The 25,274-nt window shown below is 38.4% G+C and overlaps 1 protein-coding gene across 6 annotated transcripts in view; it reads left to right on the top strand.

The window, feature by feature from the left end:
• dst (dystonin) overlaps positions 1 to 25,274 on the top strand; it is a 103,827-nt gene that overhangs the window by 7,319 nt on the left and 71,234 nt on the right. For 4 of the 6 annotated variants that reach the window (XM_034151830.1, XM_034151831.1, XM_034151833.1 and 1 more), the window contains 4 exons: positions 11,590 to 11,651; positions 13,943 to 14,032; positions 17,323 to 17,400; positions 19,046 to 19,138. In XM_034151830.1, the coding sequence (XP_034007721.1) occupies positions 11,590 to 11,651; positions 13,943 to 14,032; positions 17,323 to 17,400; positions 19,046 to 19,138 (323 nt within the window). Of the gene's footprint in view, positions 1 to 10,391; positions 10,581 to 11,589; positions 11,652 to 13,942; positions 14,033 to 17,322; positions 17,401 to 19,045; positions 19,139 to 22,501; positions 23,481 to 25,274 lie in introns of those variants that run through there. The other 2 variants (XM_034151832.1, XM_034151834.1) reach the window with 2 other exon arrangements.

Raw genomic sequence — 25,274 nt, forward strand, 5'->3', positions numbered from 1 at the left:
CAAGACAAAAGCTTTATTATGAATGTTTTGTATGATCTCAGCTGATCAATAGATTAGAGGTGTATTCCCTTAGTTTAGTTGTTATATTGAAATCCTGAGCTTGAAATGTGTCTGTCCAACCAGATGATCACTATGTCTGCATTGTTTATGTCAAATTAGAAGGTCATAAGTATCAATTTATTTGTTTTACAAGGCAAATTATATATTTTCTCATTTTAGGGTGAGTATCATTGACTGAATATTACTCAGCTGTCCTATGTGCTGTCTATAGGCAGGCAGGACAATGACATAGCAGTGTGAGGCGTTAGCTCATATCAGTAGCTCCTGTCACTTCTCGTAGCTGCTCCTTTTGGGTCTCATTAATTAGAGGAAATCCATCACATATAGGAGGTAAGGTCTATGTTACTGAGCGTCTCTTTGACAGCTCGAGCTCGCTGACAAAATCACACACGTGCACTCTGAGGCCATGGCCTGTGGAGCTGAATTCAAACTGACAGCAGCGGTTTTAACTCTTGTGTTTCCCCTCCACAAAGGGACCCAAAGTAAAACAAAACATGCAATAGTGTACTGAATGCTTGCCGTGAGCGTGTTCTCTCAGCTGTTGACTGTTGTAGCCAGCAGGGCCAGTCAGCTGTGGTACAGGGCTTAAATGCCTTGACTCTAATGGATCATATGATGTAGCATCAATAGCAGTCTTTAGCTGTTGTCTTCAGGCAGAGGAGCTGGGACACACAATGAGCTTCTATCACTAACTATCATTCTGCGTTTAGTTTTTACATGTTCGGTAGTGCATGTTGGGGGATAGAGTCTCCGCCAGTTTTTGGATGAACATGAACTTTGCTAAGAAGGGTAAGACAAATATTGGTATTTTCTTGATAATTTTACCAACAAATTGAAAAGTTATTGAAAGAATTGTTTATCTGTAGTTTCATTTAAACATTTTGTTCACATTTTATGTTTCTTATCAGCAAAACTGATTCAATTTAGTTTATTTTCTTTACTTCTCAATCATATTTTGCACATAAATGTGTGGCTGCTGAGTAATTGAACAAGAGACTTGAGATCAGCTGCTGGGCTATTCATTACTTTGACCAAACTCACCTAAAACCTTGTTTCCAAAAGTTATTTTTTAACATCATCGTCAGAAAAGAAAATACATTCCAGTTTAGGCTGTTATACAGCTCATAGTATCTTTGAAAAGCTGTGGCCTGCTTGTGTCAGAGAATTGTGGCACATGGAGAGTAAGCTGATCAATTACATTTTCTACGTGAGATGAAAATGTCAGAAGCTTTTATCATGATTGGTGGACATAATTGTATACAATACCATAGTTAGCAGTTTATTTGATTTAAATTGTCTTCCAAGGCATGAACATAGCTCAGAATTGTATTTATGTTTCCATTAAAAACAATATTTGCTTCTCCACAGCTGAGATATGTTTCCCTTTTGAGCTGACTAAGATCTGAAAAATCACTGTTTTTATTGTCGCTATAGTTTTATTTGCAGTTGCGATCACCAAGAGCCCCGAGCTCCTATCCATGTGATGCGAAGAGAATCACAGGGAGACATTTTTAACAACAGTAACTAGACAAACACAACAAAACAAACCAGTAAACAACCAGTGGGCCAGCTATAAAGTAGGTCTTTGTCTCATCAAGTAGAGATGGTTTATTTTAATGCACTGCGACTTATTTTGAACTCTGTTTTTGAACTCAGTTTTTAAATTTGTCTGTCCGTTAACAGTTTACGGAAAAATGGCTGTCCTGGTTTTTTAATAGTTGAAGGGTGTACACTAGGCGAAGAAAAAGCACAATAAAATGTGTAGCTGATCTCAGGTGGATAAATGCATTACTTTTCAGGGTACCAAGGAGGTGAAATCGTCCTTGGTACCCTCACGTGCCATTTTAGTCAATAACTGTGCGATGAGTTGATGTTTATGTGGCTGAGTGTCACTTGTTGTCTGGTTTGATTCTTGATTCATGAGAAAAAATATGATACCTAAAGGAAAAACATTGTGCAAGCTTCATAATAGAGGTTGAGTGCGATGTGTAGGGTTATGCAAGGAGAGATGTTCTTGTTAAACACCTATGTGACCTTTGATGAACTGATTAACATTTGAGAAAATAAACGAAATACTGTATGAAGTACTGAACTGTTTGACAAAAGAGTAGAGTTTAGGAATTTAAGTGACGCAGCATAATTATTAGTTCTTACTGCTCCAGCTGTAAGAATGCCACACTAATTAGGTATTGGAGTGAATACTTAAGAAGGGATTTGCTGTGGATTCAATGGAAATTCAATGCTGGCTTTACAATAGACTGTAAACTTGTGGAATTAGATAATAAAGGGGTTGTGCGACACATACTACAGTGAATGGCACTGGGCATTGGCTGCGTGGGAGCAGAGTTTTCCTGCAGAGCCTGCTCGACAGGCCCTCAGCGTGAAGGGGCCACTGAGTTTTCCACCAGTTCTTCATCCTCTGACATCAGGAAAGGTTTACTAGATTAGACATGCAGTGTTTCAGTTGGCTGTTTTGCAGTTATTTTGTTATTAAGTTGCCACATGGTGTAAATTGTTACATTCAATTTAAAATACCGTACATTTGAACCCAAATAAACATGGTTTGCCTGTTGAGAATCAGCCCTGCAGATAATACTCAGAACGTTATAATTCAAGCTGGAGAAAGAGTTTATATTTTAGCATATTTGACCTGCTTTTCTGTGCTCATGAACAGATTAATCTTGAAGGAAGTTGTGGCCAAATACTGTCTTGTTGGGTGGTTTATTTCATTCTGGTTATACATTCACACTACAACAAATTGACTCTATGTTTTTTATTGTATTGGAGTAGTTAAATAATAGTATGAATTACATTTAAAATCAAACAACATCAAACTAAATATTCGGTATAACAAAAGGTGAAGATTTAAGCCTGATCTTATTGTTCCTTTCTATTCAGTAACTGAAATTAAATCAATTTGAAGCTTATATCCTAAACATAATAATATAAAAATGATAAGTTCAACCTTTATTTTATGTGAATGTCACTGACTCAAAGAAAACCTAATGCCGGCTCTGTTAGTGGTGTGTTATACGAGGGTGTGGTCTGTTGTGGATCATTATGTCTTTATTATGACTTAATCTCTAAATAAGAGAAGGATGTGTGGTACATTAAGATATATTAATGAAACGTATAATTATTAAAATCCCGTTTTTCCACTTGTATTTTCATGCATTATCAAACACAGTGGCAAGTAAGAGAGCTTTGTGTTTTTTGCACAGTCACTGCCTTTGTGCATCCTCCTGAGCCGTGCCCAGCCCAACCCCTCCGCTCTGTCGTCAGCCCACTCATCACATTCAGATGGCCCACACACAGCATGCTGCCCTATGGAGACTGTCTGCTTCTGTACAAAAGACACTTTGTTTTTAGAGTAGCAGCATCCCAGTTCCAGAGACTTGTTGGTGTGTCAAGTTGATCTTGTGACACGCCTTTTTTTTCTTTTCACTAAATATCAAGGGGCAACATTAACAGTGGTCTCTGCCCAATTAACAAAGCTCACATATTAACCCTGAAACGCTACTACTGAGGTGTGGCCTCCCAAAACGGGACTCTAAAGTCTGAGGTGATATGTTTAAATGTCTTTGTTTACATTCAGTTTAATATTAAACTGATATTTTAGCAGTAGTTGGATATTATTTTCTATTGATTGACTACTCCATTAGTCAACTAATCCTTCCAGGTCCACATAGGTTCAAATTAAACGTACATTTTAAGATTGATTTACCATTGTCAAAAGACAGAAAACACAATTGTATTACATATAGTACATAGCCGAAAATGCTGCCAACCAATCACTTTTTTTCCACTGTAATTAAAACCTTTTTTTTCAAAGCAAATGGCATTTTATTGTTATTACCATCAGAAAACAAATTATGGTTTGACATATTATGTAGTTGGTATCTGGAAAGATGTAACTTATTTAAAATAACATACACTGAATCTGGTTTGGCAAAACTTTCAACAAATATGATAATAACTGGAATATTTTATTAACAAGGGTAATTTTACTGCTAACAAAGCCAAAATCCTAAGTGGTAAGTGCTAATGGTTAATTGAGTGCATTCGATTTTTGGATCCGTATCTGACTTCAGCTCAACTTTCTACTTTGCAATTTCACAATGACATCTGGCAACTGCTTGTGGTTTAATTTGACAGGATTCACCCACAGTAGATATTATCTCAGAACTGTGTGCCAGTTTATATCTGAAATGTATCTGGTTGTTTTGGTGTTATTGTCTGTCACTTTGACAAGATTCTATCTGAAAACCAAATGTTAAAAACCCTCTTCAGTGAATACAAAGTACAATATACGTATCTACTTATGCTAAAATACAATATTGTTGTCATGGGCCGAGCCCCTTCATTGATCTAATCAATAGACTTCATTTAAAATGGGCGGTGTAATCCAATCTACAGAGCTCTCAGAAAGCTTTTTACCCACTGCTCCATCAGTCTTCAGCTACAGAAATATGCCTTTTTTATTTGATCATTAATCATATATTCGTCTTACCTTTATCATTTCGAGATTTGTATGCAATGCCCTTCTGGAATTATTTCTTTCTTTTTACGTATTGTTATCTATAGCTTTAATGCATTGCCTTGCGGTTGCATTATACGATTGAAATGCCTGCTCACTGTTGTATAACTAAATGTTTTATTTATATGCTGTCATGGTGATGGAAAGACCAGCATTACTGAACCTCATTCCACAGCTCTGTTCAGCTCTTCTTACATGAGATCATCTCTGTGCGTCTGCGTCCCACCCCTGACTCATGCTCTGTAGCCTCTCTGCTCTCACTCCAGCTGCACCACCCTTCTCTCCTGAATGCAGCAGATGCTGGGAAGCATTCCCATTTTAGCAGCAGGAAACAGATTTCTCCACTGTCTCATAGGTAGCCAGGAAATGAGTAGTTCCATCTGTTTGTGTCTTTATTATCTACCATTTTAAACCAATGCTAGGATTTCATGAATTGTCTGATATCATTTTTTTTATTTGTAAAAAGAAAGATAAAATACAGACCATGGATAAAATGGGTTTGAAGACTGAAAATAGTGTGAATCATATACTATGGACGTAATCTAAGCCCGATTTTCCTCATAAGAAAAGCTTTGGAGAGTGGAACTAATCTAAACTTTTTCAACACAACTGAGGTTGGCATTGGAATTTCCACAATCCGATTTTATTAAACTAGGTATTTGTGAAACATTTGGAGGTCTTATGTTTTAGCAGTGTTCAATTTCTTAATTAGTGTTTTATTTTTTCAAATCAAATCAAGTTTTATTTATATAGCACATTTATAAACGATTTTTGGTCGAGCCAGAGTGCTGTACAAATAATTGTTGTGTTAGTGTAGCACAAATATTTTACTTGTATATCTTGATGTGGCACCTACATAATTTAAGTGAGAGTCTGGGAAGGAAAACACAATATTCTCACATGCACAAATACTCACTCAAATGTGGCAGTTGCAGCTGTTGCACATGCAGGCAAGTATTGGAGTGTGAACAACTGTGTGTGTGTGTGTGTGTGCATGTGTGTGCATTTCCCATTAGCTGCCTATAATGCTTCCTCCTATTGGCTGAGTGCCTCTTTGGTAATGGATCTTTGCTAGCTTCACCTTCATCCTCCATTTTCTTTCCTCAAAGGTAATTTGACTAAAAGTGGAGAAATTGAGTATGACATTTTAGCAACAAGAACAAGTCGTATTGAGCCCAAAATTAAGAAAATCTTGGCTTGTACGCGTCTCTTCAGCGTAAATGCTACCTGCTTCAGGTTGTAGAAAAGACAATTATAGTCTCTGCACAGATTCTCAGACATTGTACCCTTCTTGGTTTATTCTTTGTTTTGTCTTTATTCTGGAGACAAAACAGTGACTTGAAGAGCTGCTTCGAAGGCTTGGCAACCTGTTTCAGTTTCAGAGCTGTTACAGTCACATATTTCAGAAGCTGCCCTGCCCCCCCGAGAAGACTGTCTGCAGTATTGTCTGTTGCGGAGAATGACAACAATGCACCTCTAATTATCTCCCCCCAATTATTGTTGTTTACATCCTATCCGGATACAATTTTCACAACATGTCTATTAAAATGCAATGGGGGAAGCTAGCAATATTTAGCTCAGTCATCATTTCAGCGGACTTCTGTTTAGGTTTTTACTAACCCCTTAATGCTTCACCTGACAAGGATAAACGGTTAAATAATGACAGTTTAGGTAGCTTACAGTTGCACCAGACCGTTTCATCCATCTACTGGCTTTTTTATCCCTTATATTGTCAGTGTGAGCATGTTAGCATGCAGATGTTAGCATTTAGCTCTCAAACCTCAGAGCTGCTGAAATGACCTTTTAGTCCTTTTAAAAACAGTTACTTACAAATAGTTGTGTTTTTAATTTAAAAAAAAAAGGCTTTCGACACATCACAACTTAGAGTGAAAACAATTGTTCTTATATGTTATTCATCCTGATGAAACATTGTGGGTCTTGAGTAAGCTTTAGGCTGCGGCAAACATTTTTCATTTTAGATGCTTGAATATTCCCTGTTTGTAAGCAGAACTAGACTTTATACTGTTGTGCAAAATAATCACTTCAATTATAGTTTTGCTGAATCAAGCCTGTCATTGTGTGCATTGATAGGCAGACTTACATTTCAAAATCTCTGCCATTGCTATGCAACACACAGCCTTGTACTCAAAACAAAGCTAAGCTAAGGTACACAAGCCCATGCTTTCTGAGCCGGTTGTGACATAAGAGATGTGAAATGCAAGCTGTTTAGCAAGAATGTTTAGCGAGTCCTTGTCATAGGCAGGAAGGTCGAGTGGCTTTTGGGTTTATTCTTTGTGTCTGTTTTGATTTTCCTCCCACACAAGGTCAAGAGGATTACACAGGATGGATTTTAATTGCTAAGACCTTTTGACTCTGCTATACTCAGAATGTGAGGATATTTTAGGCCATAACAATATGCCAAAGGGTGTCACCGGCCCCTTTTACTCATGCAGGCCTTCTCTTGAAAACAACATTTTTTTTTGCTGCTGTTGTTCTGCTGCTGTTTGCATTTGCTAAATTCTGGTCGTGTGTTGTTGTTGAAAATGTCCATCTTAGCGGGAAAAATGCTCCACAATTTCGTATTCATCTATTCGTATCATGTTCATAGCCCAATAGAGGCGCTGACTTGCCAATTGGGAGACATTTCCGTCCTTACCATGGCAACCTGGGTTTGAAACTGGCCCCCTTAGCTCCATGTCATCCCCTCTCTCTCCCTATTTCCTGTCTGTCTTCAGCTGTAGTAATAAAGGGGAAAAAGCCTACCCCTCAAAAGATGTATAAAACTACCGTCTGAGGCATTGCTGCCCCAACCTAACATTCATGCAAACGACAACCAGCATCAGCTTCTATCCAAATGTATCTTAATATCTAATAAACGTTACTTTTGAGATGGATATATCACAAACCAAAAAGACTCGAAAATAGACTTAAACCCTTTTTCCCTGATGCTTAAGAAATGACGTCAAAATTCAACACAACCATATACTTGATCATTCATATTGGTTGTATGTTAGGAAATTAAAGGAGTCTCCTAAATGGCACAGATTATGTTGGCTGTAGTTTCAGGGGCAGCGTGGTTTAGGGTTGTAGCTATTTATAGCCATGCACATGTGCTCTGCTGAGGTCTACAAATAAGTGTCTCAGGAGCGCTTTGCTGCCTGTCTATTCCAATGCTGTGGTGGACTTTAAGCTAGCACCGGGTCCAGACAGTAGGCAGGGTTCACACAGGCAACAAAATATTTACTTTTATACAAAACTGGCTGTTTGTCATGATTTCCATTGTTTGCTGCATTGTTACAAGACGGATTTGCTCATATGTTCATACTACCCAAATAATTGTATTAAATTAAATTAAATAACAATCTTTACTTTTGGTTTAACTTCCTATTATGGTGTTAAGTTTCACATCTTAAGGAAGCTTTAATGACAACATTAATTTAATTCACACATGTTTTAAATGTCAATGAGTTCAAATGTAATATGAGAGACAGGTGGCTATTCAGGCTCTTGTGATCCTTCAAACATCAACCCATTTGAATCAAAGGTCATAAGCTGTTTGTTAACACATTTCAAAACTCTACCCAAACCTGTGGTGGACATGAATCTGAATTTAAAGTAAGAATATTATTAACACATCATAAGAACATTTGTGTTTTATTATTTAATACCTTAAGCATTATCATGAAGGGTTGTCAGTTGAATCACATTGCCCTAGTTCTAGTCATTTGCCGCATATTGGACGCTTTTCACCGTATAAGCATATCATACATAAACTGTCATCAAGACTGTAAGATGATGTTTCCATGTTATTATTAGAAATCATGCCGAAGCCAACAAAGTTGTTCAGTCAGTGTTTAATTTACACCTCGGCAGTTGCTGTTTAGTGATATCTTTGCTTCAGGCTTGTGCGGAAACTTTATATAAACCTTATAAATAACTTTTCAAATCAAACCTGAAATATTTGAAATTGGAACTCAAGTTTCATACTTGTGTGAAGTGACACTGATCTTTTTTATTTATTCACATCTTCTTGAATTAGCGGTTCTTTTTTGGTCGACAGAATTGTCAGAATGACTTTCGCTGGGATGTTGTTTATTGTACGTGCTGAATATTTTAACTGAGTACAAAACTCAGTGTAGTGCAGGTATGTGGAAAATACTGTGGCAAGTTTACATGGCTAAAAAAAATCTAATATGTGTATGTGAAATAAGATAAAATGGGTCCAAATACTATACTGTAATCACAAAATGTATTTGATCGGATAAGTGGAATTGAGAATAATTAGGTTCACAGAGTTGAACAACGTCTAATGAGTATAATGATTTATTTTCCTCATCTTTCCAATAGTTTTTATATTATAATTTAGCCTTTTGTTTTTAAGTTTTAGGTATTTTAGAGAAATATCAAACCAGAGTTCAAGTTCATTTTTTTATTTTCATATGATCCTCAAGAGGGCACCATACTTTTAAACACCCTCATGTTTTGAAGGGAAAGCACAGTTACAAAAATAGTCTCATCATATATTTACACCTGCTCCCTAGTTCTCGGACCATTAGGTGGACCGTTATATGTGCAGTAACCGGTGGTGACCATGTCTGCTACCGGGTGGATGATGCACTCTTTCAGCTGGACAGTTTCCTGGAAATCTCAGCCAATCTATATTAATGAGTTTCTCAGGAGAGGTTTATACATTATGCAGCAAAGAGCTTATATATGGACTTTACAAACCAAATGAATGTCCCACTGCTGGCAGCACTGCTTTAGTCCTCTGTAAATCAGCTGTTGAGTCACAGGGACAGACACATCAGCAATGACACAGCAGCACTGAGAGACTACTTTTAATGTATCTGCTTATCCCTTTTAATACATGTTGTTTTTGTTGGACTCTGATGTGATCGGCTGATGTCTTCATTGTTTTCTTTGACGTTTGGCTTCATGTGACGTCTTGATCTAAATGTGTAACAAATAATTGACAGACCAACCCACTTACTGATTCTCAGCAGCTTTTAGACATGCACTATTTTTAGATGAACTAAATGTAAGAATCTACAGAGGGTACAGTCACAGGGCTCCTAAGCTACCTCTGTTATAGTGCCAATGCCTTTTTTAAGCTTTATGATAATTCAAAAGCCTACAGTATGTGATTTTTATGCTTTTTTATGACAGAGGGGCACACTTGCATGAGGATATTTGTGGTGTTTGAGATGTCCACAGTCCTGCATCTAAGGATGGGAGCCATTTCATTTGTTGTAACTAGTATGATAATAAAATAAGGAATCTAACTTAAAACTCTTTACTTCCATGGAGAGATTGCTTTTACCTATTGCTACTTTTCCTGTTGTATCAAGAAGGGTGTTGATGGTTATTTTCCAGGATGTGTGTGCTCAGTTGTTTCTGCTGATGCAAACATTGTGGTGAGTCTTGGCAGCTGCTGCACAAAAGAAAGATGATTATCTTTTAGTTTGACATGTTTATATTGCTCAATATATTTGAGTAAGATAACCACATTAATCAAGTGATGCATGCATGCTGTCATCAGAAATGATAGTACATCACTCTTAAACTGCAGCTTGAATACGCTGTCTGTATCCTACCGTTGGAACCATGTTTTCAAGGAACTTTTCTTCTTTTTCCTTTTTTGAATAATAAGCACTGATTTCTGCCTGTGGTTTCGAGTGCTGCCGCTAGATAAACACTTATCCGTGTGGAAACTGAAAATAGTGAGTAGCCATGGAAAACCTGACAGAACTCGTTCTCGACGCTTGGTGAGAAAGGGAGTCACGGCTGCCCTAGAGGCTGGTAGGCAGGCAGGCAAGAAGAGGGAGAGAATTACGCTTTCCTCAGTCGCTTATCCACATGGCATCGGTGTGCCCGATTCAAGATCCTCTCCACAGCCCGCAGGAGCTAGAACAGAGGATGAAGTACCTGTTTCAGGCCGAGAGGGAGCATAGAGCTCACCTGGTAACGCTCATGTGCTGCATGGGTCAGTATTTATCTTACTGCTTCTTCCTGTCATTTCCTTGTGAGGTTAGTCATGTCTGTGCTTGCTCATTAAGATTTCCTGGAGCAAAACCTCTTTTGTAACCGAGGGTTATTAAAGGGAGGAGGTTATCTGCGTTGTTAGTCCTGTGGTCAAAGCTCAGGGACATACTGACCTTCCACAGCGCTGTTGACATCAGCAGTGGGGGAAATGTGAACTAGCTGGCAGATCATTGTTAATGTTATTGATTACACATGGTTGTTTCTTTTGATGTTTACTGAGGAGGATGTTTTGTCAGGCGGACTGGGAGACGTGGAAGCAGTGGCATGAGTCACAACTGTGGTGGCTGGCCTGAATCCTGCTCTGCTGCTCTGACACTGGATTGAGGCCAAGAGAGAAAACAGCAATGAGAAACACAAGTTGTTCATAATGTTGAAGAGAAAACTTGATACTTTTTCTTTATTATACTACTATTACTAAAACAAGTATTGAGTTGGGAAGATGAATACAACCAATTTACTTTGATTTTCTGCATCCACTGGTTACACATTATGTCTCTGGCTACAGGAAGTCTGGTTACCATGGTAATGGGAAACAAAAAAATACTGTGGTCATTGAGAGCATGCAGGAGAGAGTGATGTCATTTCAGCCTATGGGAAATTACATCCTTCTTTTTATGGACTAGTGGTTTCACTTTTTACTTTTTTACATCACTTTCACTGGAAACATTTTTTCCAAAATAACACATTGTCTGTGCATTAGGAAGCAAAAGTGAACAGCTTTATTCTTCAAAATTCAAGTGATGGAATTTTCAACCCATCAGAAAATAATGGCTGTTTCCCTATTTTTCTCCGTTCTTGGTGACTACTAAACATAAAAGGTTATATAGCAGGCGTGTACAGAGCCAAATTAGGCTTGTCTAACAGGATTTATGTTGCCTAACAACCTCCGGGGTGATTGCTTTACAATGTTAAAAAACTCACACGGTTTTTTTTTTTTCTCTGTTCCTCAGATGAAAGAGACAGAGTGCAGAAAAAGACATTTACCAAATGGATAAACCAGCATCTCCTGAAGGTAAGAACTCAAGTGTGATAGTTGCATCTTTTCTGTTACCGTGTCAAATTTAGAATCTTTTTACATGAAAACTGATTTCATTCATGCTCCTATGGAAACTATTTATCAAACCAAAGGGTGAAACGTAAATAATAGTTAAAATTCCAAAATGTTCCACCCTGACAATCAGCTAACCATTGTCCACTAACATAAACAATCCATTAGAGAAGAATTGGCAGTAATAATAATTACTGCCTTTTGTGTTGGGTCCCAACATGCTAACATTCCTCCTCAGATGTTATTAAAGCTGCTTTTAAAGTCATTTAACATGACAAGTGCCGTAGCTCTGCTGCAGCAACAGGTTGTCAGGAATTTGATAAACACTTTATCAGACAGACAAGCACTGGCAAGTCTCATCCAAGACGCCTTTATAAAAATGAATCACTACCCAGGAGTGATGTATAATGTTATACTTTATGTAACAGTGGTGCATTAATCACTGCTTCTGTCACTAAAAACCACAATCATTTCTGTTTTATAAGGCATGAACATGCAGGTAAGTGATATATACTTTAGGGGGATTTCAGTAATTCATTCATGCATTCTTTGATTTATAAAAATGAATGAATGAATGATAAAAGTGAATAGAAGACATGACAGTGCATCGCTTCATGTATAAGATTCCATGAGTCCTGTAAATTGGATATATCTTCCAGGGAAACAGTTTATTTTTTTATTTTCAAAAATGTATTAATTTAATCCAGTGACAACATTTGAAACAATGGTAGTTTAGTTTGTGCAAAAGATGAGTAAGCAGTAGACTTTTCTGGAAAGTGCGGCATTGCAATGTGACAGTAGATTTAGCTGGAAAACATCAGCAGGTCTGGCCAGGATGGCCTTTTAATAACTTTGCTTATCTGTTGACTGTTTTACACATTCCCAACAGATTCATCTAAGCTGTAGTTTGTGTTTAGCTCTGTTTAGCCATGTTAGCATGCTAGCCCGCTAAGCTAAGTTGTGGAACATGCTTATTTTTACAACTGCTAAACATCAGAATATACAGGGTGAGACAAAACCTCTGGTCTAGTCCATTAACTGGGAACACAGCTGTAGAGCAGCTTCACCCTTACATTTATTCTTAAGAAATGTAAATAGGGCCATGCTGTTAACATACTTGTACTATTACATTATTTATTGTTTTGCTCCTGAGGGGATTTTTGTGTTCTTTGATCTTCATCTTCAAAGTGTGCTGTTGGTCATAAACCTGTCCTTGAGGGTCAGTTTAAGAGTCAATCCTTACTTAATGGGAGTGGGGCTTCCTGTGGATCAGTGCTGATGACATGTTTTATGATCTTTGGCGCTGAGTTTTGTCAAACAGGAATACATTTATTATCTCCAATCAAAAAATCATTATAAGGAAGCTTGCAGATCTGCCTTAAGGACATACCTGCTACAGCTCACACTGTTTTGATAAGGCACATTATGTAATATTTGTGACGTTACGAAGAAATAAGGAAATCATATTTGATGTCTTTAGTACTGCAATAAAACACGACACATGCAATAAAAGTGCAAAGAAAAACATCATATAAAAACAATGTGTGCTATACTCTTGTTGTTCAACTTGTCAAACATACTTTTTCTTTATTTCATGACTCAGGGACAGATTTTCAGACTTCTTTAGCTTATTTTTAAATCTTTTTCATTCTTTGAGAAATCAGAGGTGCTGAGTAACAGTTTGGCATCTGCTTTGTTGACCCAATAACATTAGGGTGTAAGTCTATTTTGGTTCCACAGCTATGGTCGCTATCTGGGATTACAGTGTTGAAAGCCCTGTGTGAAAGCAGGTCAACGGGCAGCGGGTAGTGGGGTGATTTCAGAGGCGCGGTATTTAGGACAGGAAGGAGAGATGGGACGGCTCGAAGGAGAAAGCCTGGGACTTGAGTGGTTAGGTGTCCCGCTCAAGTGCTTAGATAAGGCTTCACGGTGATATCCTGTGTGTTTTATGCTACACTCATTTCCATTTAGAGGGAACTGTGAGGAAATAAAAAATAAATTAAGTTTGTTGTTAAATGGGTAAACTGTTTTCTTCTGAACTTAAGCTGACACCAAGTTGAATGACATAAGAAGAAACACAACAAAGGCAATGGTTTAGTTATATCAACCTAAAGTGTAATAATGTGCAAGTCTGTATTTGTCCCTAATATAATCCTCCAATGGTTCAATAACTGAAGTTAGACATTTCCAAAAAAAAAGTATTAATTTGATATATGATTATTGCTCACATGTTGCATTCTCCCTCATGTCTGTAGGTACGAAAGCATATAAATGACCTCTATGAAGACTTACGAGATGGACATAACCTGATCTCGCTCCTGGAGGTTTTGTCTGGAGACACATTGGTGAGTTAATGTTTCCCTGTTGTTTTTATTTACACGGCTGGATTACAGATGATGTTTGCTGATCCTATTTAGTTCTTAGAGGAATTTTCATTATGGCCAGTCTTACGAATCACAACACTTTCAAACTGTCATTCGACACCATCATTTATCGTGCTCCTGTTGAGCAACTTATCACACCTTTGCATGACTGATGCACTTGACCTTCCTCTCTCTTACTTACATAACTGATGGTAGGAAGGAAATCCTGGGATTTGATGGTCTGTAATCAGATATGCGGTGCTGCGTCCACCCAAACCCACGGAAAATCCTTTCTGGGATATCTGTGAAACTGACTGATGCAATCCTCATTGTGTTCAGTTATGTTGTGCTACTAGATGGAAGTAATATAAATAAAGGATGTTTTTTCTTGGAAGCACCAAAAGATGAGGTGCTTTGTGTCACAGTAGTAGTGGTGGTCAAGGAGCGACATACTTGTGGGGATATTAAATACGTAGATTACAAAAGAATGGTTGTTGTTTTTCAGTCGACAAAATAAAAGCAAGAAAAAGCTTGTGAAAAGGAAAAGTAGCTCTCTTGTTGCCCACTTGAGGTTCGCGCAAGTTCTTGGCCACTGATAATCAGTCATTAACAAAGTTTAACTTGCTAACTAGCCTATTTAACGCACTAACTGCTTAAGGCTACCTTTGCTTTTACTTGGATCCCAATACCCTAAACAGGAGCTAACCATAACATTTAAGCAATATATAAACTATGATATAATACTTCAAAAGCTGCAGTAAAATCTAAAAGCACAGCCCCAAATAATTCCTTGTCATCCTTATTAGAGTAAGTAGTAAACTCCTAGCAATGATGCAAGGAATGTAGAATGTAGAAACAGCAAAGATTGAACAGTTTGTACAAGACATAATGATTGCTACAGACCTTCCTTTCTCTATTAAATACATCTATTTAAATACCACAATTACAGGAGCAGTTATTCAAACTTTTGTATTTAGAATTCATGCATATCTTTTCTGATATTGACTGTGTCCTGAAGTCTTTGAAATGTGACCCTCAGGAGACATACATACATTGCTGGTTCATATATAAGTTCTTGTCACGTCTTATTGAGAATGCTCTATTTGACGCATAGAGAACATACATTACCGCCCCTGACGCAGACCAAACATGAAGATATGGATTGTTTCTATAAACGTGTATCGTTATATCACAATCATGAGCAGTGTTTATTTTGAGTGCAGGAAGCTGGGCTGTCATGGGGATTAAAATAGGGCTGGATTGATTGCTGTTACGATAGCTCTGTAAACATGACTTGGAATAAAAAAAAAATGGATGGTGATTGTTTTCCACAAGGTTTCATTCCATGTTTTATACAAGCAAAATGTAGAAATAAGGATATTAGAAATTGTTCTCATCCACATAGAATTATCTTATTTTATTTGTAGCAATGTAGAACAAAAACTCAAATTCATCACATGTTATTTTAAACAAAAAACAAAAACTGTAAACTATGATATTAAGTCTCTGCTTCTTGGTCTTGTTATTGCATTATTGGGGCTTTTTAACTTGGTTCAGGATAAATCCTAAATTCTCTATATTTAAGTATGTATAAGAGTCCCTTACATACAGTTTAGAGTACACAGCTGCAAACTGCATGTAGCTTCAGTACTTTTTACACCCAGCAGCTATTTGTATTATTTCATTTTTATGTTAACATGTCATTGTTTCATCTTTTACTAAAGTATGTTTATAGTCTTTGTGCAGTCCTTAGCTCCATGATGTTAGCAAGCTGTGATGTCCCTTACTGTATTTATATTGCATGTATTCCTGTGGAAAAAGCCCCAGCAGTTACTCCCTTCCTCAGTGTGACTAACTTTCATCCTCTATAAGCTATCTATTTTCTGTTTACATCCTGTTTCCCTTCTACTTTCCCTCTCTTCTGTTCTCCACTCTCTCATTGGTTTTCTGTCCATTGTCTTAACTTCCTTTTGATTTGGCCGCTTTGTGTGTCCATGTCTTCCTTTCTTCCCCCATCTGTTGCCTTTTCGGTGATAAGCCAAGGGAGCGTGATTTTCTGAAGACTTTGCGGTTGGTGAGTGGGACAGAAGCATGTGCGGTTGAGCAGCATGGAGACACGGTGGATGGTGATGATGATAAGGGGGTACGTGTGGCTTGTCCCTCAAACCCCCTTTTTAACCAACTAATGCAGAGTTTTGCTGTGTGGCCAGTTAACAGGACCGAAGAAACAACCCCACTGAATGAATTGTCTTTATGTAGTTCTTCTATATGCTTAGAGAGTAGTGTTTCCCTTTTCACAATCAAACAAAATCTGTGATTGCTATTACATAATGCCTTCTTTTCTGATCATGAAATAATGTCTGAATCCTTGTTCACATGACCAGATGAAACTGATGATGCAGGGAAATGTGCACCTGATCTAAAGGCCCAGGCCTCTTCAGGCTCAAATTGTCTTTTTGAGCATGCATCAACAACACAATTGGCAAGCTGACTTTGCAAAAGCATGAAGAAGATGCAATAAAGGAAATTGCCTTTTAAAGCCTGGGTCTTTATATCAATCCCGCTAGCTTTGCCCATCATACAATCAAAGCGCTGTAAACCGTCAGGACATTTTTCATCTGCTGCTTTTAGGTACTTCAAAGCCATAAGAGCTCTTTGTAAGTGTATGAGTTCTACGGAATGACGGCTTTGGGAAATAGGTTTATTAAATATTGTTGCTTTGCTATTTAGATGAGCCGAGTTCTTCTCTCAGCCATTATCATCTTAGAAATATGGCTGAATGCAGCAAACGTCTTTTGCTGCTGCTGCATCCTGGCTTCAACGCATTTTCCATTTCATTACATCATGCTGTGGCCCCTCACTGTCCATTTGCCAAAAGACATTGGATATTTGCTCGAACAATGCAGCACTATTATATTTAAAATAGATATGGCACAGCACACCAGATGTATTTCTGTGTGTCATGTACACTTAAGCTGTTTGGGTGTGTTAACCAGCAGGATGACTTGGTTTGTTATTGCACATTAAGAGCCCATTTCTAGAGATGCAAATGGTGGAAAATGTTCTGTATACGCTCAGATTTTGAGTGAGCCTGCAGAAATGGCTACTCTTGTTGCAGGTAGAGTTTTGTAGTGCCTCACCAGAGCAGCGGGTAAGAAACTGGAAGCATGTCCTGTGTTCACCATGATGTTACTAATCACTTATTTCATTTGTCCTCTGATTTTGAGAAGAACCTGATCATCATGGCTCTTCTTCCCTCTTTATGTCCACAGCCTCGGGAGAGAGGGAGGATGCGCTTCCACAGACTCCAGAATGTACAAATAGCACTGGATTATTTAAAGAGGCGGCAGGTAAGGATCAAACCAAGTACATTCTCAACTCTTGATCTCTCACACTTTTCATTGGAAAACATTTACATGACCTGTGCAAATTGTAGGCTGTTGTTTTACAGCCACCCAATTATCTTATGGACAACATTTATGTCTCTTTCCAATATATCGTGACCAGGTTGCTCAGATTATCCACAGAATTTAAACAGTTTCCTGAGTAATTATTTGCTTGTAATCGTATAACTACTACAGTGTGAATCTAATAATGGACGAGAGGATAATGATTTCTGGAAAGACACATTGCTGTTAAATTGTTTTGGGCTTTGAGCAACACAAGCAAGCGTCATGTAGTTCCATCGGATATTTCCAACACTTCACAGCTCAGATCATATCAATATTTATTGACGAAAAGCACTACAGGTTTGAGGTGAGCTATATATATTGTATTTATTTTGCGATGAACTGTCCCTGTTTAAGATACTGCATTCGGAATCTCTTCCATCATACGCCATAGCTAAAAACAAATTCATGTTTCTACCTTCCTGTCCCTTCATGGATTAAGAGCAGTTTCCAACCAATGTCCACATAAAAAAATTAGAACATTTGATACAGGAAGTGAATGATCTAAAAGGTTGCAGCTGAATAGCCCACATAATCGTATCACTTATTGTGGCAGCTACAGTGTATCCTGGGAGTTGAATCATATTACTAGAAGTCTGTTCACTTGTAACCACTGAGGCAGGGAATTGCAAGCAAAGCAACACATGTAATTGAGCTGGGACACAGTATGTGTACAAATCTGGGCTCATACAAAAATGCCCTAGTGTGTGGGACATCCCCATTCAGGAGTGATTATCCAAAGAAGCCCATTCTCCTACATCACACACTGATTGACTCGTGGCATTTTCAGTCTTTTCTTGATAAAAATAGAAAATCACTTCCCAGATATAGTTATGGCAGCATGCAAGGAGCACTGACTACAAATCCCATCAGTGGGGTTTTTCACAGAGCTTTGATTGCCCTCCCCTCCCCCAACCTCTCAGGATGTGACGAAGAACACACAGGCTGGCTGAGCGGTAGCCAGATGTGACGTAAGGCCTGAGACAAAGGAATCATAGATGGTCACAAATGACTTGTTCTATTGTTTTAGGGACAACACATATCAGACACTTCAATGCATCATCTGCTGTCATTAAATGTTAAACACTCTCACTGTGTAAACTCCCTAAAATCTCCCCCTGCAGCCAATTGATTACAACATTATTGCAGATAATCAGGCTGGAACTGGAGGAATACATTAACTGCTCAATTAAAACAAGAATGTGATTAGACATCACTGCTTTCTGGACCATGTTTCATTTATTGAAATGATTAAATATAGATTATTTTGTACTTCTATACGTGGAAGATGAAAACGTCCTAGCAGATTTATAGCATTTCATTATTAGCAATCATTCATTCTCTCTGTCACCTCATACCCACATGATTACAGTAACAGTGTTTCCCTGACATAATATAATGACTATTGTGCCACCTTGTGGTGACAGGCAAAATAGAAAACAGAGCTACACTGAAATATTTTACTTGGTACCAAATACATTTACATGTAAAAACTTGGAGAAATTGTTTATATATAATATGCTAATCATGTGTTTCCTATCATTAGGTCAAACTTGTAAATATCAGGAATGATGACATCACAGATGGCAACCCGAAACTGACCCTGGGATTGATCTGGACCATAATTCTGCACTTTCAGGTCAGTGTTGTCATTTTATGTTGTGGTAATTATTATTATTATAATTATTTTATCGGCCCGGTAATTCATATTCATCACTCGGATACTGGATATGCAAGTGATACATTAACACTGATAAGGTATATTAATTTATAATTTTCTGTATCTTTACAAATGTATCCATAACCTTTATTTTTCCAAAGGGTTACCTTGGTCTTTGTAGAGATTAATGATCAGTGCAACAGAAACTCTGGCATGCTGTGGGATTGAGTTGCATAATAGCGTGACAAATGCACACCAGATTTATGCTTAAAAAATTATTCTACTTTTGACCACAAGGTGTCAAAACTGTTGTAATCGCTGTGTTACTCATTGAAGATTATAGTGTAATATATGATGTGAGTGTTAACCTGGTTTGATTCATCCTCTGTGGTAACTTGACAAGTTAACTTCGCATACAGTAGGTCCTGTTGGAAGAAAGGTTTTGGTATTCACACGATGTATTGAGAGATGGCAAATTACCCTTCACAGATTTTTCAACAAATCTGTGTTTGAGTACAATGGTAAAAGGCTTGAACATAGCTTTATTTTGTAAAGTATGTTCAATTTAAACAAAAGAAAAGGGTTTTACTGTGAGTAATCAGTTAATGTTCAAAATGTACTTGGTCTAATGTTTTTTTTAAACTTTGTGCACAGTCAGTGCAACCAAGGTATGCAGTTTTAAAATGTTGTGTGCCCCAGGCTGAGCTTTATGTGTCTCCCTGACCCTGAATGTTTTTTTAAATGTTCTCTCTGGGAATATTTTCGTTTTATTGCTGCAGTGGAGTGGGTTAGTAAGTGTGCATGCCATGAGTATCCAGGTGTCTATATCAAATCCAATAACTTGCAGAAACGTCATGCTTACTTCTCACTCATGCTCTCTACCCTTCTCTTTTTCTCTCTGACTGTTTTACATTGGATTATTAATATCTTTGGCTCAAGCTACATGACTCAGTGGTTGGTTAAGGGACAGTATTATTGAAATAGTGTTTCACACTTACAGCTTTTATCGAGATGCTACTGAGACGGATGCATTCTTGTATTAATTGATTAACGCCCTCAATCAAAAATTAATGGAGGTAAAGCAGTTAATATGATTTGGCCTGGACTCGCTGACAGGTAGCGTCGGTGAAGATGCCAACACCTGCTGTCCGTCTCACGCAAGCCCTTGAGCAGTGATGGGCCTGTTTCTTCTTGATTTTGTAGGGCAGAAAAAAACGTTTCAGTCACATTATCCACCCTCGGCTTTATTATATAAGCAAGTATGAACTGTTTTTCAAATGTCAAGCTTTCAAGGGACATACTTAAGGCTTTTCTTTTTGCTGCAGGCTGTTTTTTTATATTGACTTATGTAAACTGAGAGCACTGACAGGGTGTGTCTTTACCTAATAGCTAGTGTTAAGGTGTTTTATAAACTATCCTTTGTTTGATAATGTTTGTACAGATAATTAAATCTCATAAAAAAGCTGCCGCTAGTCCCCACCCTGGTGACCATGCTGTATTTTCACCTGAGACGTTGTGTTGAGTGTGATGTTTATTTTAGTATAGCCTGGTGACAGTGTGCCACCACAACAATGCACTGTTGTCAGGTATTCATGTGCTTGTTTGTTTGTTTTGCCCTGATTCACTTTCACTGTCTTCGTGACGTCTACTGCTCCATGACTCATGTATTTGAACTAGGGCTGTGCAATTAATCGTATTTTAATCTCGATTACGATTTTGGCTTGCAACGATTACGAAAACAACGTAATCGAAATAAAACGATTATTATTTTTTATAAAAAAAAAAAAAAAAATGTAATTATTATTTTTTTTAATATTTTTTTTTATTGGTTTTTCAGTTGAATTATACTTAAAGTTCAGTGTAATCAACTGTTAAAAACATACTGTTCCAATTTTATTTTTCAATAAATGGATGTTTTCAAAGTAAATGGATAATCGTTTTTAATAATCGTGATATCAATTATTGACCAAAATAATCGTGATTATGATTTTTGCCATAATCGCACAGCCCTAATTTGAACAATGCACAGATGAATAAATAAGTTTAACCTAGGGAGGCTGTGGCGCAGTGGACTAGTGCGTTGGTGTTCGGATCAGGGGGGCACAGGTTCAAACCCCACTGCAGTCAGCATGTCGTTGTGTCCCTGGTTAAGACACTTCACCCCAAATTGCTCCTGTGGGGATTGTCCACAGTATTGAGTATGTAAGTCGCTTTGGATAAAAGCGTCTAACAAGTAACATGTAACATGTAATAATAATAATAATAACCTATTAAATATGAGAAATAATAAATGGTATAAACCATTTAACCAAAAATATATATATACACACACGTAACCTGATGCTGCACCTATACCAGTATGTAATAGTTTGACATTAGGTGGCCATAGGTAGCAGTGTGAGCAATCATTATGTGTAGTTTGAACTGTGTTAGCTGTCAGGTGACTTTGCCCTTCAGGGAAACGTCATTGTTTAAATATTGTAAGCTGACAGCGGTTTTGTGTTCATTTTTAGTCGAGCAGCGCTGGTGACATATATTTACTCTTTTACACACTACTTTATTTTTGTCTTGTGTTAAACATTTAGTTAGATTCCTCCACAGTGGGACAGGCGGTGTAATGTTGTTTTAATGTGTTGAATCACTTCCTGGTCAGATCATTTGCCCCTTTGTGAACTGCGTTGGTGGTGATCTGTTCAGATAGTAGTGTTTGTTTAAACCATTGGACCTAAGCCCCACCTCTGGCTCCACCATTGTACGTAGCTTGATTAATAGACAAAGTGAAAGGACTTTGTTGTCCAGCACGGATTTGTTTCTCTCGGTGACCTACGCTGTTCTGTTTTTCAAAGCCTCTCTGAACGGCTGGGACTCTGTCTGGGTCACGCAGCCAAACTTGCTGATCCAGAATTTCTCACAGCATAATGGGTGGCCATCAGCTGGCTTCCACTTGCAGTGTAAACCTTGTCCTCCCTCCATCTCCTATTACAGACAAAAATATAAGACTCACAGGCGGCGGCTGTGATGTCCACATGTTTATGTGTTGAGGAAGCAGACAAGCCAGCACAAAACAGGTCTTTCCACAAGTCTTTGCCATTCCTGCTCAGCTGAGAGCCACGAGCACATGGGCCACGTCTGTGTATGCATTTATGGTGTGTGTACTGGATTAGCAAAGCCAGAGAAATGTTTCAAAGGTCAGAAAGTTTCCAGTGTCAGAGGAGAGACTCGGGAGAGAGCACGCAGGCAAGAGAGAAATGTACTGAGGGAGAGAGCGAGGGAGAGAGCTAGGGAGAGAACGAGGGACAGAGCTAGGGAGAGCAAGAGAGAGAGAGAGAGAGAGGGGGGGGGGAGAGAGAGAGGCTGACCAGCTATGAGTCAACGAAAGTCAACTTTGCTCTGACTGACGCGAGCATTATGTCTACCGGCTGTCACTGTTTATTGTGCGCGAGTGGCACAGTGTGAAAATGGCTTTCTGTCAATGGGATAGTGTCTCTAAAGATCAAGCCCTGCTCACCGGATACTTTGCCTAAAAAAAAAAGCTCACTGTCTGGATCCCAGCCCTGTCAATGGGTAATAGGCTGTTTGACTGTCAGCCATGGGAAACATCTGCGGCTGCGTTCGAGGCCCTAAAGAGGAATGCTACGTCGACCCCAAGAAAGCTCCACTGAGCCTTGAGTCTAAGGAGCTCAAAGGGCGGCGCTATTTTCAGAGGAAGAAAAGGAAATCAGGGGATTTTCAAGCTGCTGGATCTCTCAGGAGTCTTAGACATGGGGAGGCTGTTGCAGCTGAAGCCAACTGCAGTAGTGCAGAACCTAAAGGTGTCCCAGTAGAGAACCCAGAGGAATCCCAAGCAGGGCTGGATAAAACAACAGTGCTGAAGAAACATGTATCCAGGCAGGACAGCATCAGCACAGGCGTGTATGTTGGTGAGGTACCAGTTTTGGTACTCAGAGATCCCTCTAATCAAACAATCAAAAGGTTAGCTTACAGGCCGGGAAGGTTTTTCACAGACGATGACAGAAGCAGGTCCTCTGTAGAAGGAAAGCTTCACTGCATTAAATCAACTCCCAGAGGCGCTTCACCTAAGGATGGTCTGGTTGTAAAGAGGCTGCTGCAGAGGCAGTTAAGGAGGGCTGTCAGCTTTGGAGCAGTGGAGCACATGCTAAGGACTCTGAGGGGTAATGACAGACCTGGGAGTGAGGAGACGTTTGCCAAGATTATATGTGGCTCCCAAGCACACAGGAGGAGGAGACGGAGGGCCCACACTTGCTCTGGTTACGTAGACCATCTTCCAGCTCCTGCCAAATGCATTTCCAACCAGCATGAGGTAAACATAGAGCGGGTTATAAATAGTCATTAATAATGACAAAAAATGTTGTGATTGGAGTATCATGAACATTGCAAGGCTTGTTTACAAATCATGAATCAAGCACTATGTTAAACTAATATTTGCTTCGAATAAAGAATTTCTGAAGAGAAATGGCAGTTTGTTCAACTAGTTTTCCCAGTACAGCTTAAGCATAGAGAATGATGTCTTTACTGTATTTCTGTCTGTTCAAAGTCATTCTTGGGTCACATACAAATCATAGGTTATTAAAGGTATGTTACACCCCAGGCGTCATCTGTGGAGAAGATGAAATACTTTAGCGTCATCATTTACCTAGTTCTGTTAAAATATGTATGCTGCTCATCTGTATGTAGAGAAGAACAGTATGTTGAGTTTTTTTCTATCAAGAAAATCTATCTATCAATAGTTGGCAGGTGTTTCACAGCATCAGGATGGAGCTAGTAGCTTACTGTTAAAGAGTCATAGCATGCTCTTACCCTGTGTCTGTGTAATAACTGATCTAATTAGAATAGTCACTTTGGTTTATTATAAAAAACGTGTGTGACAGTAAACAGTGTTTAATCTAAAAGGTGGCAACCTTCCTGGCCTTAAGGGTTGCTGTTTGTCCCCTCTTATCATTTTGTAAACTAATGGCTACCATAGTTTGCATGAAACTCGGCACGGTATACACTATAATGATGATGCAGGGATTGTCCTCTACAGGAGCAGGAATAGGCTTGTGGTGTTTGTCAATGAGTTTGTATCATGGTCTCAATCCTTTTTATATTTATTTTTTAAAAACAGAGCATTTTATTGTTGTTTTCTACTCTCTCTTGTAGAACATCAACTCTTATACAGTGCTCTGAAATCCCCTTGTTTTATAATGACAAATGTCTTGGGAACGTTTTTTACAGTCACATTTTTCTAATCCTGTTTGTGAGACAGAAAGCACACCCATTTTCTTTTGAAAATAATCATTTTGTCTGTGGATCCATGCAGCCTTGTTACCTCTGCCATTGAGGTTATGTTTCCAGTTCGGTTTGTTTGTTATTATGAAAATTGGGGGATACTTCACTTTTTCACTTTTGTTAACATTGTGGGATAGGGCATTTGACAATGGCTGAGGTCTGTGTTCTCTGAGTACCTTTCTAGTTGAATGTTTTTTATCCTTTTGCATCCGTGTGCAATTGACATCTTAAGCCTGTCCTGAAAAACAATTTCCAACAGTCAGTCAAATTCAGCTTGTCTATATCATACTGTGTTCAAGAAGAGGTAGGGCCACAGTCGTTCTTTAAGGGTTCCAGTAGCTGTAGGCTAAGTAACTGTAATATTGGTTGTTAACTGGACTCTAGAAATGTTTCCGAGTTTGAAAATGAAGAAATGTGGTTAGGTTGGTGGTATTCTTCCTCCATTCTTTTCTTCAGGATGTGGTTATTATGGTTACTGTTTCTGTTTTTCACTGCTGCTTTTATGACAGATGTCTGGCTTCAAATCCCTTCCTCTTGGAAGTTTGATTGATGATGTTCTTGTAAAATCTATTCAGTGTTTTGCTTCTTCTTGGCTTTTGTTCAAACTATGTACTGACATAAATGTTCCTTGTAAATGGAAATGAGAAACAAACTCTCTGAGAGGTACCCTATGTATTGCTGGCAAACTGAAATACAGTGTTTCTGACATGTGGCATTCCCATTAATATGATTGTTTGGGGTGTGTGTTACAGGAAACAAAGCGCAGAAGCTTAAAAATCTATATTGCTGAATATAACGTGAGCTGTAGATAGAAAGTTTGCTGAGA

The sequence above is a fragment of the Trematomus bernacchii genome, unplaced genomic scaffold (genome assembly GCF_902827165.1).
Source record: "Trematomus bernacchii unplaced genomic scaffold, fTreBer1.1, whole genome shotgun sequence".
Taxonomy (NCBI): domain Eukaryota; kingdom Metazoa; phylum Chordata; class Actinopteri; order Perciformes; family Nototheniidae; genus Trematomus; species Trematomus bernacchii.